This window comes from Meleagris gallopavo, chromosome 19 (assembly GCF_905368555.1).
Source record: "Meleagris gallopavo chromosome 19, MGAL_WU_HG_1.1, whole genome shotgun sequence".
Lineage (NCBI taxonomy): Eukaryota > Metazoa > Chordata > Aves > Galliformes > Phasianidae > Meleagris > Meleagris gallopavo.
In genome coordinates, this window is record NC_139422.1 from 5,797,044 (window position 1) to 5,811,593 (window position 14,550).

Below are 14,550 nucleotides of genomic sequence, written 5' to 3' on the forward strand. Positions count from 1 at the left end.
CTTTGAGAAGAAGGAGGAAAGCACTTCAAACGCTGTGCTGGCTTTCCCATAAATACTTCTCTGCTAGAAGTGGTGTGGCTATTGTTATTTAAACAAATGCTGTTACTGCAGTTCTGCATGGGCTGAGGACTGACCACTTCTTTCTAAGCTGTTTGCCAAGCGTATGCCCTGTGGATCAGAAGACTGAAGCATTTTATCTGCAGAGTGATGGAAGTTGGCTGTCTCAATGGCAGGGACCTCAGGTGCTGGGAAGCAGAAGAGCAGGAGGCAGCCAGTAACCTCACGTGGGCCTTCCTTGGCCTTTCTGCTCCGGGGGCACCTCGTGCTCTGAGCAGCACAAGCTTTGGGGAGTGAAGGGGGATCGTGTAGCAACAAAAAAACCCACAGCTGTATGCACAAGCAGTCCAGTGTCCTTTATCAACAGCTACCTACCTGGAATACATGCCGATATGGAATATCCAGATGCCGAACGTGCGTGCCTCCCCGGCCGGCAGCAGCAGGGTTAAGGAGCGAGGGCGTAGCTTGCTGCCTGCCGTCAGGAGGCCGTCAGGAGGCCGGCGCGGAGCTGAGGCGCGGAGGCTGAAGGGGGCCCTTTGTTGGCAGTGCTCAGCACCCAGCGCCGTGCCCTCCTGCCGCAGGGGGATGGCTGCACTCCTGTCCGGGCCGGGGCGCAGCCGGGCCCCATGGGCTCTGCGCCTCTCGGGTTTGCCCTTTTAAGTGGTGTGGGGAGCCTTTCTTCCGGATAACTTTGAGCGAGAGGAGCTGAAAGGAAGAAAGGAGACCGTACAGCCGAGGCCAAACTCTAACAAATGAAAATGTTGGAGATTTGCTTGAAATTGGTGGGCTGCAAGTCGAAGAAGGGGCTCTCTTCTTCCTCCAGCTGCTACTTGGAAGGTGAGCGGGATGGGAGGCCCTTCTGGGGGCATGGGAGGCCCTTTTGGAGATGCGGGGAAGCCCTTCGAGGGTATGGGGACCCTTTCTGTGATACGCGGAGGCTTTCTGGGGGGCTGGGAGCCCACTGCCATCCCAGGAGCCGTGGGGTTGTGTGTGCATGACTTCGGGACCAGGTGATTTTCATTAAGCGCAGCATACAAAGGGAGCCTGGCTCTACCATTTATGGTTGTGAAATGTCAAGTGATCCCATGGCCGATCCAACAAACAAAGCCGTCTCCGTGGGCCTGGGCTTTGATTGTGCCCGGAGAAGGATCTCCCTTCCCTTGGGAGTGAAAGGAATAAAGTTACTCTGGGCTAAGGAGGAGAATCTAGATGAAAATCAACTTGCTGAATACAGCAAAGTACTTTCTGCGTGCGTTACTCGCAGTCTGTTGGTTCGTTTTGGCTGTCCCTCTCTGCTGGCATTTCCCAGGCGGCCATACAACTGAATTTACTTAGGTGATCACTTTGAAAAAGTGAATATGAGTCACTCCTGTGACTATAGGAATTGAAACGTGAATTAACGCTTGGGGTGGGCTGAAGCTGGGTGCCTGGGGCTGGAGGCGATGTGCAGGGGTGCCCAGCCTGGTCCCATTGGGCACAGCACGACCCCGGCGCTGCGTCCCCTCAGCCGTGGCCTTGCTCTGTGCAATGCCAGAGCTTTGGCCGGGCCCCAGGAGGCCACAGCCCGCTGTGCTGTGTTGGGCCCATGCATTCCTCGGCTTCTTTTGTGTCGCTGGATGGAACTTTGGTAAAAATAAGCTGCATGCCAGGAGTACTTTGCTAACTCATCAAATCAGAGGGAAGAAATGCAGCCACCTGACCGCGCGCAGCCTATCGCCGGCGGCTCTTGCTCAACTCTCAAATATTCAGCAGAGAAATGTTCCTCAAATTCATAGTTCAGGAATCTGAAAAACTACAAATGGCTGCTCACGGCAGACCGAGCCGAAGGGATCTCATTGCAGGAGGCTGTGCTTGTGGGATGCGTGCAGTGGTTCTGAATAACTTTCGGTTGCCAAGGGGCTTTTTTGGTTGGTTCTCTTATCTTTTACAATCGTTTTTAAAAGTTTCACAAACGTAACGATGGGTGGATGTGTGAACAGTGCTGATCTTTCCAAATGATTCGGCGAGCTTTTAGGTGCACCAAACCTCTGTTTGTGGCACTTCGGTGCCGTGGTTCCGGTCCTGGTCCCCTGGGCCCGGCAGAGCCAGGGCTGGAGCTGATGTTACAGGGTGTTACCCAGGCTGTTTGTGTAAGGTTTCTCTTTTGTATGTGCTACAGCCACTCCCCCTCCCCACTTTGTAATGCAGTTGCATAATAGGATTAGAACGCAGTTTGATTTGCTCCATGTAGGCAGTATCGAGTTAACAACACGATCAGGCAGAGTAAATACTGTGGTATTTTCACCTTCAGCTTCTCTGAGATTGTGGCTGTGTATGTGTTTTTTATTGAGGGATGGGAAACTTTAAAACATACTTCTGTCAAAGCAGCTCAGCCTCTTCTCCCAGCACAGCATGGGGCAGAACTGCAGCCAGCACCCACAGGTCTGTTAAAGCTCCACAATCGAGATCTTAACGCATTTTCCCTGCTGCTGTGACAGCTGTTAGGACACAGATAGAGCAGGACCCATTGCGATGCTCTGGTGGTAGGCTTCTTGGAAAGCAAAGCGAGAGGTGAAGGGAAAACAAAGAAGTGCTTTCTGTTATTCCTTTCCACAGCTGAAGGGGCCCCACACAGCTTTTGTATTCAGGTTGTGGTGTGGTTGAGAGCCCTGCTGAGAGGGCTGAGCAGAAGAGCAGTAGGAGCTTGTGCCAGTGCCCAGTGTGAGGGCACAAGTGAAAGCCATCTGCCTGCAGTATGCTTTGGATAGCAGGTTCTTACAGGTGGGGCTCATTGAGGTGGAAACCAGTAAAGCTTGCAGGGCAGTCTGGCAGATCCTGAGGAGGGGATAGGCTTGTGCTGAGGCTATCAGACACATCCTTGGGAGCTGTGTGACATGGCCGGGCTGTTCCCTGCCTGTCTCACTGGAGCTTCTGGAAGGATTACGGAGATTATGGTGATATCACTGGCAGATTTAACTCTTGTCTTTGTTGCATGGGAAGCTGCTGTAGGCATGAGAGGAAAGCTGAGTTGCTTTAGTAGACTAGGAAACCGCAGAGAGAGAGAGCTGCTTAGAGGTTGAATGGACCGTTAGTTATATGGCAAACTGGTTGCAGCCAGGAGGATAGATGGAATGTTACTTAATTCAATCTCTTTTGTTTTTCATTCTTCATAAAAAAGCAATGTAACAGTGTGTGATGGCTAGCACCAGGCTCAGAAAATCAAGTTTGTAGAATTAGTGAATGAACTTGAAGGTGGTGTTTTGAGATTGGGGTCTGCAGAAGAGGCTCAAAACACTGTGAAGCTGCTCCAAGTCCCAGTGTGTAGGTGCACCAACCTGTGTGTTGGCCAAGCAATCTGAAATGTTTCTCTCTGTGGTTGTTCTCAGAGCTTTATGTTCTCTATTAACCTGCAGGAAGGAGGATGCTTTGTGACATCCCCTCGGTGCTGTGTCTGGAGGAATAATTCAGTGCTAGGGCTGGCCCAGCTGCCCATGGAGCGCTGGGGTCACTGTCCCTGGAGGTGTGTCAGACCCATGGGGATGCGGCACTGGGGGATGTGTCAGTTGGGCCTGGGGTTGTGATAAGGTTTTTCCAACCTCGGTGTCTCTGTGTGCCATGGCAGGATGTGGGCAGACCGCCCTGCATGCTGTGTGTTAGCATTTGGCTGAACTGAAACCTTGAAGATTGTTTTAACGTGATCAAAAACATGTTTTAACTGGTTGTATGATTACTGAGCTTCCACGCTCATGTTTTAAGCTGGCCATTTTTTGCTCTCAGTTTTATCCCCCCTAGTAAATATTATTTTTAAATGTGAGATATCTGAACTTCTGTCATCTGCTTCCTCCTTTTTGCCTGTGCCAAACTGAATAATTCCACCCTCACTTCACACCAAGAAAGGGTAAAGAGTAGAAGGGACGAGGCATAGCAAGTACTGCTGCCAATCTGATCTGGAAAGCAGAATGTGTCCATGTCCCAAATAGGGGCTGGAATAGTCTCGCTGCCTTTTTGGGCTTGCTCTACCACTGAAAAGCAGAAACCTTGTTTAAAACCTGTCAGCATCCTCTCTGAAGCTGAAAACTGGTGCAGAGGCACTCCTCAAGCCCTTTGTTTTCAAACCGAAGAATTTCTGCCCTGCCAACTGTCAGATTGCCCATATATCTTTTTTTTTTTTTTCTTCAGTGTGTCTTGTTACAGTCAGAGCAGAGGAGCTCGGGGAGGAGAAGCCCATAGCCATGGCCTCCCAGGGAAGAGCCTTCTGTTTGTGTCCTCCTTACGTTTTTTGCTCCTAACCTCTTGGCCTCACATCTGCCATCTCTCAATAGAGTTTTTGCTTTTAAATAAGTGTTCTGGCTCTGTAGTGGCTTGCTAGTTGTGTGCTTGCTGCAGTGGTTCTTGCCTGTCCCATCCTTATTAAAAAAACCTGGCTGATGATGCTTGTTACCATTTCCCATGGATTGTGGTGAGAAAAGTATTACCATTTCATATAACTAGAGCTGTCTTCAGACCTAAAACTGGACATCACAGACCCATGTTCATCTTCCTTTCTCAGTCCCGAGCTGCTAAAGAAAATTGGGCACTACAGCTGCAAACCTCTGTAGTTCTTGTTCAGTGCTGTCCCTCCCCAGGGCTCTGAAATGGGCAAACCTCACCACTTCTGCTCTGTAACGAAACCAAACCAAAAGCTTCATTTGTGAAGTTTTCAGAAGTATGGAGGTGTCCTTTATAATTCAGTTGGATCTAGCTACTCTTTCCCCTTCTTCTCTCAGATATTTTAATCTAAGATTAGGCAGCAGTTTAGTAGCAGACTTAGAGATCCACTGTTCCTCTCTGTACATCCACAATTGTGATCATCTCTCTGGTGGAAGATGGTATTTACTGTGTTGTTAAAGGGTTACAAATGGAAAATACCCAATGAATGAGCTATAGTGGAACCTGCAGGCTCATAGAATAGTGAACTCTCCAAAAAGAAATAAAAAATGGATGGAAGATAATGGAATGATCTCTCAGTGGGAGTGGGAGAAGCCATGCCATTGAGGGTTCTTAGCATTTGATAAGGCAAAGCGCTGCGTTTGACTCTGGGCCCTCTTTGTGCTTGGGCAGTGAAGCAGGAATCAGATGCTGTCTGTGAATGCTGGTCTTTTCTCCTGGAAGATAATATTGCTCCATCAGGGATAGGGAATCTTTCAGTGACCAGTAAGGAAATCAGTGGGACAGAGAGGCTGGGAGCTTCGGGAGTGCATTAAATCTGCAGTGATTCTGCCCCTTATCCTAATTTCTTTTAGGGGAAAAGGAAGGAAGGAGGAAGGTAAGGAGAGGAAAAGCTTTAGACAGCATGTGCTTCGACTCCAAAGAGATTACTGTGTGTATTCTGTTATTCCTTGCTTTGGAAACCTTGTGGAAAAAAATGCCAGCACAGTTTGTAAGAGCACAGGATGTTTGTTTTGCAGGGAGACAGGAGGTCTCCTCCTTCCCCCCAGGACTGCCCCGCGGTCAGCTGTGGAGGAGCTGCTTGTCATGCTGTGCTTCTGCCTCTTTTCCAACCCTTCACTTACATTTTTAAGGGAATTTGCTTGTGTTGGTCTGGACCAGCATTGTTCACATCAGAGAACTTCTTACACAGTCCCTAGCAGTGATTCATGGCTTCGCATAAACAGTAATTAGCAAGGGATAGCTATGCTTATGAAATCTTTTGGTGTACGAACATAAATATCTCCTGATGCAGACTTAATTCGGGGGAAAAAAAGCATCCGTATGGCTGATGCCTCAAAATAAAAGCTCTTGCTCTCTCATTTCCTAGTCTGCTATTGGAGAGTTGTGTTTAGCTGTTGTGAGTGCGGAGCTGAATTATACTGCTGCCCTGGGACTCCTCCCAGGCATCCAGGTGCCACCTGAGCACGGTGCGATGGAATCAAGAAGCTGTGGTTTTGCAGAGATGCAGCAGCAAGCTTTGTGGCTGCCTGGAGGAATCTCAGCTTGGTGATAATCAATGGAGCCCACCAACGGAGCTGGACTCGCCTCCTGCCTCGTCACCGAGTGAAGACACTGTCCTGTGGCACAGCAGCTGGGCTGACTCATCCAGAGGCATCTGGCCTATTGAGGGGCTCGGAGGTGCTGTGAAGCTGTAGGTGAGACCAGTGTCGGTGGTGAAGAAGCTATAGTGTGTTGGAAAAGACTGTCGTCATGAAATCACAGAACTGTTTGAGTCAGAAGGGACCCTTAAAGGCCATCATGTCCCACTCCCTGCAATGGACGGGGGCAGCACAGCTCCATGGGTGCTCAGAGCCATCCCCTGACCTCGGGTGTCTGTGGGGCTGGGGCACCACCAGCTCTCTGAGCAGCGATGTGAGTGAGCTGCACTGCCTGCTGCTCCGAAGCATGATCGCGTCTGGGCAGATTGACCAGGGATGTCTCAAAGAGAGATGAATGCTGCCGACAGCTGGCTGTACAGGGAACCCAGACAGACCTGTCCTCTCTGGTTCTTTTGCATCTTGGATTTGTGTCCTGAATCTGCTAACAGCCTCCTCTAGGGGCCCAGGCCTTTAGCAGCGCGTGTTGTCACAGTCCATCAAGCTTCTCCCCCCTCATCCCGCTCCGGGCCGCGCATGGGCCTGGCTGTGCTGGAGGCTGGAGGGGAGCCCGCCTTGGATTTCCGGCCTTCCTGTTGAATCAGACCCCACGGGGCAGGCGTTTTCCTTCCTTGCCGAGGTTACGGCCAGCCCGCAAGGCGCAGGGCCTGCTCTGTGCTGTGTTGGGCAGCGTTGCTGCTCACAGCTGTCTGCCAGCTACATTCGTGTGGTAAAGTGCTGATAGCTTCGTTTTCTGAAAGGGGATCTCCTGCCTCTGACAGCCCCAGCCCCAAAGCATGGGTGTGTGTTTTGTGCAGTCACTCCTGCGCTGACACACTGGCACAAGGGCACTGCCCCGAGCAGCCCCGACCTCCTGGTGACATCCCAACAGCCTTCCCCGAGGTTTGGGGAGAACTGGTAGGAAGCAGAGGAACTGAATTCTCCAACCTACTTGGATATGCCTAGTATTGACTGATTATTACACACCTAATGCGCCTCACTGTGCACGTTTGAAGCTCAGTTTTTGGGAATCAGTTTTTTCTCAAGGCCTCTAAGATTCCTACAAAGTGCACGGTGCAGCATGCGCTCTCGCTGCGTACTTCTTGTGAGAGCGGCAGGTGGCAGAGAGGTAACAAAAATGGCCCAGCTTTTACTCAAAAGAAGAGGAGAGATGATTAAAAATAGGATAGACTACAAAAATATATATCTAACTCTGTATACACCACATCTTATAAATCTCATCCTGCCTGACTTTCAGCGTTTCAAGTTCCGGTGATTTCATTTATAGGGTAATTAAGGGATTTACTTTCTAGAGGTCTTTGCTTCTTTCAAGTCTAACCGTTGCAGCACTTAGGCAAGACTGAAGGATTTACGGAGAGCCAGCAGCTGACGTGAGCAGCACTGCCTGCAGGCAGAGGGTTTCCTTCTGCTCCATGGCCAGGGCAGGCAGCTCATGTGTTGGGAAGGGACTCTGCAGCCACAGCATTGTGTGCATGTGGCAGGAGGTCTGCTGTAAGGAATGGTCCATACGTGAGGAATGCAGATGTTGAGAAAACTAGAAAAATCCTAGCACGTGGGCTAAGCAGATGGCTTTTATCAGCAAAAATGAACCTGCTCTTCTCTCCTTTCTTCCTGCAGAAGCCCTCCAGAGGCCAGTCGTGTCAGATTTTGAGCCCCAGGGGTTGAGTGAAGCTGCTCGCTGGAACTCCAAGGAGAACCTCCTGTCCTGTCCCAGTGAAAATGACCCTCACCTCTTTGTTGCACTGTATGATTTTGTGGCGAGTGGGGACAACACTCTCAGCATAACTAAAGGTAAGAGAAATGTGCAGGATGGTATCAGGAATCAGAGAAGCACAGAAAGAAAAGCCACAGTGGAACAACTGAGTTATATGCTAAACACTATGGAATTTTTTTTACTGTGGGAATTCTTCTTAAACAAATACAAATATTTCTTGAAGTCATAACCTTTTAAAAGGTTAAAACTATTTGAGGTTTTTGCATTGGACAAGACTGTGTCAGTAGGAGGTCTCCACTAAGAAAAGGAATTTGAGCTGAGAAATTGAACTAGGCTGACTTCAGATGCAGGTCTTTGTCATTTTTGTTGTTCTCTAGAATGCAGTCCTCCTATGAAAAATGACTGTGCAGATGCAGTGTTTTCTTATTTGATCCTCTCATTCCTTATGTGCACTTCAAGTCTGCTTACTTGCTAATCAGAATAGATTTTTGCCATTTATCCGCTCCTGGTCTAGCCCCATCAAGCCAATTCAGCTCAAATAAAATTTGTTGGAATCTTTTTTTAAGCTCAGACAGCATCAGAACTGCTGCAGAACTGCATGAAAATTTCACAGACCCTTGGAGCACGCATATCATTTTATTTGGCTTCTGTGGTCCACTTAAGCTTAAAGAGACTCACATTGTCCCTGCTCAGTCAGATACCCATTCTAATGATCTATAAGCCAGAAATAATCCATCTTTTTTACTCTACTCCTGGATTTGCTGTGTCTAAATATGTTCTCTGGTTGTGCTTAGGTGAAAAGCTTCGTGTCCTGGGCTACAACCATAATGGTGAATGGTGTGAGGCTCAAACGAAGAATGGACAAGGCTGGGTACCCAGCAACTACATCACCCCAGTGAACAGTTTGGAGAAACATTCCTGGTACCATGGACCAGTGTCACGTAATGCTGCTGAGTACCTCCTGAGCAGTGGCATCAATGGCAGCTTTCTCGTGCGAGAGAGTGAGAGCAGTCCAGGACAGAGATCAATTTCACTGCGCTACGAAGGAAGGGTGTACCACTACAGAATAAACACTGCGTCCGATGGGAAGGTAGGCTGCGGGCTGTCCGTGCTGCCAAAGAAAACCTTGCTGGAGTGCTTTGTGTACTGACTGGTCAAGGTCAAGGAGTAATAATTGAAACGTGCAATTCTGAGCCCTGATCACAGTGTTCAGCATCTGTAGTTATAATGAACTGTGAGCTTCTGACCAGGCTGTGATGAAACACACTTATTCCTTTAGCCAGCTGCTGAGATATAGCACAGCTCAGTAGCAAACTGCCATCCTAGAGCTACATCAGAGCTGAATGCAGTAGATATCATCAATAAGATGTTATCTAGCAATGGATTTTCATTACATATGTTCAAAAGAACCTCTAGGAGTGCCAAATCAGAGAAGTCTGTGCCTGTTGTTAATAGCCCTGTAAGTTTAGGAGCAGAATACCTTTAGAACTATTCAGCCTTATTTTAAACTATTTTAATTTCTCCACAGTATTTCCATGTGACCACTGAAAATGGGTAGGCACCTTCTAATTTGTATGGACCCCTTTTCCAGTGTCATCTTTCTTTTCTATCTTTATGTGCTCCAGCAGTGCTGCGTTTCGTGGATGCTGCAGAGAAATGTTAACATAAGAATGAGGTTTTCCACAGATTTTTGTTGGAATTTCATGGAAACATTTTGGCTGGAATTTCATGGAAACATTTCAGAAATTCTTGTTTTTAATGAATCTGTTGTGAGGGGTATCTCTTCAGATCCTCTGCAGAAGTTGCAGCATAGATCTGGAGCATGGCTGCTGAGGCTCTTCTTGCCAGCATCTGGTAGTTGAGAGTTATCGAAAGTGATATATATCCAAGTTACAGTGCTTTGGTTCTTCCTTTTTCCTCTTTTGTAGACACTCTGTGGTCAGAATCGGCACTGTGAGTTGCTGACATACTGCACACTCGGGGTGTGCATGGTGACCTGCAATATCCTTCCTCCTGCTGTCCCTGTAGCTGACTTCCCTTTGACTCACACTGATGCTGGCAGATGAGCAGCGTGCACATGTGAACATTCTGAACCCCGGCCTCCCTCAGTCGGTGTAAATAAGCACGTGTCCCTCATGCCATAGCACGTTCTTCATTTTAACTGCAGGAGGTTTTGGCGTATGAAGGCTTTCATCCCAGCAGAGCTGTTTTGATCCCCCCAAAGCAATAATTTGTTCAGCTCTGTATTGGCCAGGTCAACTGTTCATTTCCCACAAAGTTGCTTGAATTGGTGTTTTTTGATAAAATGTGCAGGTCAGCACAATGCACTAAAACAGACCTGCAGTCGGTGGTGGTTGGAAATGCAAAATAGAGAAGCAGCAGTGAGCGAGTGCTGGGCTTTGGGAGGAGGTGGCCGTGTGCCGAGGGAAGGGAGTTACATTGTGCCATGCTGCAATTAGCAGCCTGGCATGTTAAGTCTCATTTGTTTCCATTTGTGTTAACAAAGTGGGCAGCAGCGTGCTGTCTCTGTGGCCCACCTCCAGCCTGCACTGGGCTGGGAGCACCTCGCTCTTCCTTTCACCTGCCAGAGTTTAGGGGTGAGGAATACAGACAGCCAATATCTCTGCTTTCCCCTCGTGAAATGGAGGCTGCTGGATCTCAGAGCTGCTGCTGTCATGCTCCATTACCCGTGTTGCAGCACTGCGTGGCTCTGCAGAAGGAAAGCTGCTACCTCCAGCTCCCTGGGCACCTGGGGCTGCCACAGCCTGCTGTATCGTTAGTCAGCCTGTCTGAGGAGTTTAGTGTCAGCAAGTGCTGCGGGAAGGGTGAATGGCTTTGGTGGATTGTGTCCTGCAACTGTGAGAGCAAAGAGCTTTTACAGAAATGTGCGTAACAACTGCTGCCTGCCATGGGGTGTGCATGCATCACAGAGCCCTGTGCTGTCTCTTTGCTGTAAGAAGAAGGAACAGGGAAAGATAGGAGATGTGTACTTCTTAGCTTTAGCATTGTTCGTGCTGAATGCACTGAGATTCAGCATCAGTTCCTTTTTTTTTTATTTCCCATTTTAATGGGACATATTCTTCCGGACCACCTCTTAATGTGGTTTTTTTTTTTTTTTTTTTTTTTTTTTAAGAAGACACTCAAAATGACCTTTTTGATTTGGCTGGCATGATGCAGCTAGTCATTTGGTAAACCACTTCCGTGGAGCAGAGCACTTGGTTTTCCTGAGTTGGTATTAAAAGCCTTCTATTGAGTAACCAAGCTGAGCAAACAGCATTGCCCAGCCAGTTTGTGAAATCCTGCTGCCCTCAGTGTTAGGGGCACAGGACGTGTCTTGCTTTCTTGGAGCTTCCAGTGGCTTAACTGGATGCAGGTTAGCTCCTTTACCGTGAATCTCAATCAGTTTTTTGGTGTAGGCTTTTCAGGTTGTTGGTTGATGGCAGAGTGAGAATCCCCTTGGGTTAAGGATGTGGTTCACGTGGATCAGCACCCCTACCTCCAGTCAGAAGGAACACGGTCTGATGGGAGGAGCTGTGGATAAATTGACTTCAGGTGTCAGTGCTATGAGCTAGACACTGAGAGGGGGGAGAAAAACTGCCTCCAAAATGAGCACCTGTGGTGGGTGGGTGGTTTTGGTTTTTTTCATTTGAATTTGTGTGTGTGAAGGCATGAAGTGCTGTTCCATGGCCTGGGCGTGGTGATCCTGAGTTCTGTTCTCCAACCTGTAACAGGTTTGCTGTGAAATCTTTGGCCATCTATTTAACTTCCTTCTCATAGGATCATATAATCTGTCACAAAAATAGAAATGTTTCTCATTTCTGTGAGATTCTGAGATTGTGAGATGCAGGCATCATAAAACAAAGGATAGCTTCCTTCTCCATGGTTCCTTAATAATTCCAGGTGATCCAAGAGTTCAGCACAATTTTACACATCTATCCTCACTTTTGTAAACATTTTACACATTTTAGTCCTCAGTGTAACACGGGATCAGTTTGTACTACTGCTCACCCTGCAAGTGCTTCCCAAATTGATGTTGATTTACATTCTGGTTGTGCTGGCAAACATCGGTGGTCTGAAGAACTGTTTGCTTCTTGCCATGCAGTTAAGAGTCTCTCTTAAGTTGGCACCCTTCTGGTCTCAGAACATCTGTTTTTAAGGTGATTTCACCCCTGGCCATGACAGGTGTTGAGGTTTGATCCAGTTACTTCACCAAAAAAATATGACTCAGTTTTTTTAGGAACTGAGCTCTCGCTCCACAGGAGAGTGCCTCTGTTTTCCAGAGCTTCCATAGGAGCCTTGCCATCAGCAAATGTAGCAAGATGAGAGTCAATATGTTATCATCAGAGTAGTTAATGGTTCACGTTCAAGCTGGTAATGGTTTTGTTCAAGTGATTTACAGGAAGGTTGGCCACTGTGCATCTTCTCCCACTCCCTGGAGCCTGGGTGCTGTTGCCATTGTAATGGGGGTTGTGATTCCTCTGCAGCAGAAAGGTTGGCTTTTCAGCATAGCTGCCTTTGTTGGATAATGCTCATGTTCCAGAAAACTTATAGATGACATTGCTCTGTTGCAAAGGGCAAAGCTTGAAAGCCAGCAGTCACCCTACAGCTTGTAGAAGTCACTGACCAATTTGTGGGTTGTGCTCTCCTGTATTTTGTCTTTCTGGGGTTATGCTGTGTGTCTGAGCTGAGCATTTTACCTTTTGCAGTTCTTTTTATAATGTCCATGACACATATAACTTAGCAACTGCTGCCAATTCTGTCACCATCCATCCTTAAGCTTTTGCCTAATTTTCAGGAACTGAAGTAGGGAGTTGGGGAAGCAGGGTGCTGAGGGGCCTTTTCTGTTACTCTGACTACCATAGGTGATGCAGCTGCTGTTTTCACTCACCTTTTCATTTTCTTTCTTTATTCGTAGTGCTCATGTAACCTTCAGAGCATTTGTTCTTCTCCAGTGCCTCTTATACTCATTTTTATAGTAAATAGATGCTTGCAAAGGAGCATCCATACAGAATCTGCCAGTCTCCAGTTCAGAGACTCTCAAGTTTGACCTTTTTTCTTCCTTCCCTGCAAACAATTTTTTTCCCCTCTGCAAATGCATCTCCATTTTCTGTTAGACATGTTCACTTATTGCTGGAACTTCACAGATGTGTTTTCTTTTTCCATCCAAGCATTCTGTCTGGGTGGAGGAAGTAGTGCTTGGCCGCAGGTCTGGGATTTGGGGATGATTGGCATCCCTGTCAGCTTCCCTGCTTTGCAAAATGAGACAGATGGATGCTGCACATGCACAGGCTGCACTGTTGAGTGCGTATCCAGTGAGTCAGAAGGCTTCTCCCTCTCCATCAAGTGCTACCAGCACCACTTTGTTCTTACTGTGTTTGTGGCTTTTGTCACCTTCTGTAGCAGAAGATTGATCTTGAGTGTGAAATTGGAAGTACTAAATTGTAGCAGGGAATCACTTGTCCATTGCCTACCATAAGCTTTTAGGCTCAAAATGGAGCTTCTCTTTGGATGTTAAAAGGTAACAAACATGGGTTACCATGTGTCTCGACAGATTCCCACTCAGTAATAATTTTATTTCTGTTACTGATCTGTGCCCATCACAAGGATGCAGCAGGCCAGCTAGCTTACTTAGGCCAATAGCAGGGAAGCTACCAGTTTGTTACTGAAACTTCATAAAGTAGGAAGGTAAAATGTCATAATTGAAATAATAATAATGTGATCAAGACGCAGAGGTAGGGAATCCCTGCTGTTCAGAAGCATCCCACAACCCTCGCTGACCAGACTTCAGAAGAAAACCATTTCAAGCAACAGCATGCCAGTGTATTGCTATTTGCAGTCATTCCTTCCATGCTATTTCAGCAAAGCGTGTGTATTTTCTTTAGAATCTGTGCATTTCCCATGCAAATGTTGATCTTTTTCAGCTCCAGGCTTCTGCAGAGCTCGTGGTGTTGCAGTTCAAGTAGAAGTGATGATGCTTCTCTGTCGTGACTTCACAACACAGTTTCTGCAGGTGAATGCTCCAGTGTGATGACGTGACTGAGCTTTCTATTCTCCTTGCTCCCTTAGCTGTACGTCTCTTCAGAGAGCCGCTTCAACACCTTGGCAGAGTTGGTCCATCATCATTCAACGGTAGCAGATGGGCTCATCACCACTTTGCACTACCCGGCGCCCAAGCGCAACAAGCCCACCATTTACGGGGTGTCTCCAAACTATGACAAGTGGGAGATAGAGAGAACTGACATCACTATGAAGCACAAGCTGGGCGGCGGGCAGTATGGAGAGGTGTATGAAGGAGTCTGGAAGAAGTACAGCCTCACAGTGGCTGTGAAGACCCTAAAGGTAGGACCTGTATCTCTGAGCAGTCCTGTTTGTCTCCTTTTCAGCAGGAAGTGAGTTCGAGCTGGCTGATTTCCTCCAGCCCCACGTGACAGTTTGGGGTTGGTGATGGCTGTGCCTTTCTGTACTTTGACCTAGAATGATAGATAACTTGATGAGTTTATGATTCTCTGTGTAAACTAAGCAAAGGAGGATGTTAACAGCACAGTTTTTGCTTTAGGACAGGTGAAATCTTAGAGAAGTACTGCTGTGGCATCCCTTGCATTCAGGAGGTGGCAAAGATGTGCTGATCATAGATGAACGTGCTAACACAAGCTGATGTATTAAGGAAGGTTGCGGACTGTGACTCAGCCAGCATAAAATTCAAAGCCTGTATTT

General features: G+C 47.6%; 1 protein-coding gene across 3 annotated transcripts in view; it reads left to right on the top strand.

Moving 5' to 3' along the window:
• The window catches only part of ABL1 (ABL proto-oncogene 1, non-receptor tyrosine kinase), a 65,959-nt gene that overhangs the window by 35,448 nt on the left and 15,961 nt on the right, over positions 1-14,550 (top strand). For 2 of the 3 annotated variants that reach the window (XM_010720901.4, XM_085239676.1), the window contains 3 exons: positions 7,740-7,913; positions 8,631-8,926; positions 13,903-14,175. In XM_010720901.4, coding sequence (XP_010719203.2) covers positions 7,740-7,913; positions 8,631-8,926; positions 13,903-14,175 — 743 coding nt within the window. Of the gene's footprint in view, positions 1-518; positions 895-7,739; positions 7,914-8,630; positions 8,927-13,902; positions 14,176-14,550 lie in introns of those variants that run through there. The other variant, XM_085239677.1, reaches the window with a different exon arrangement.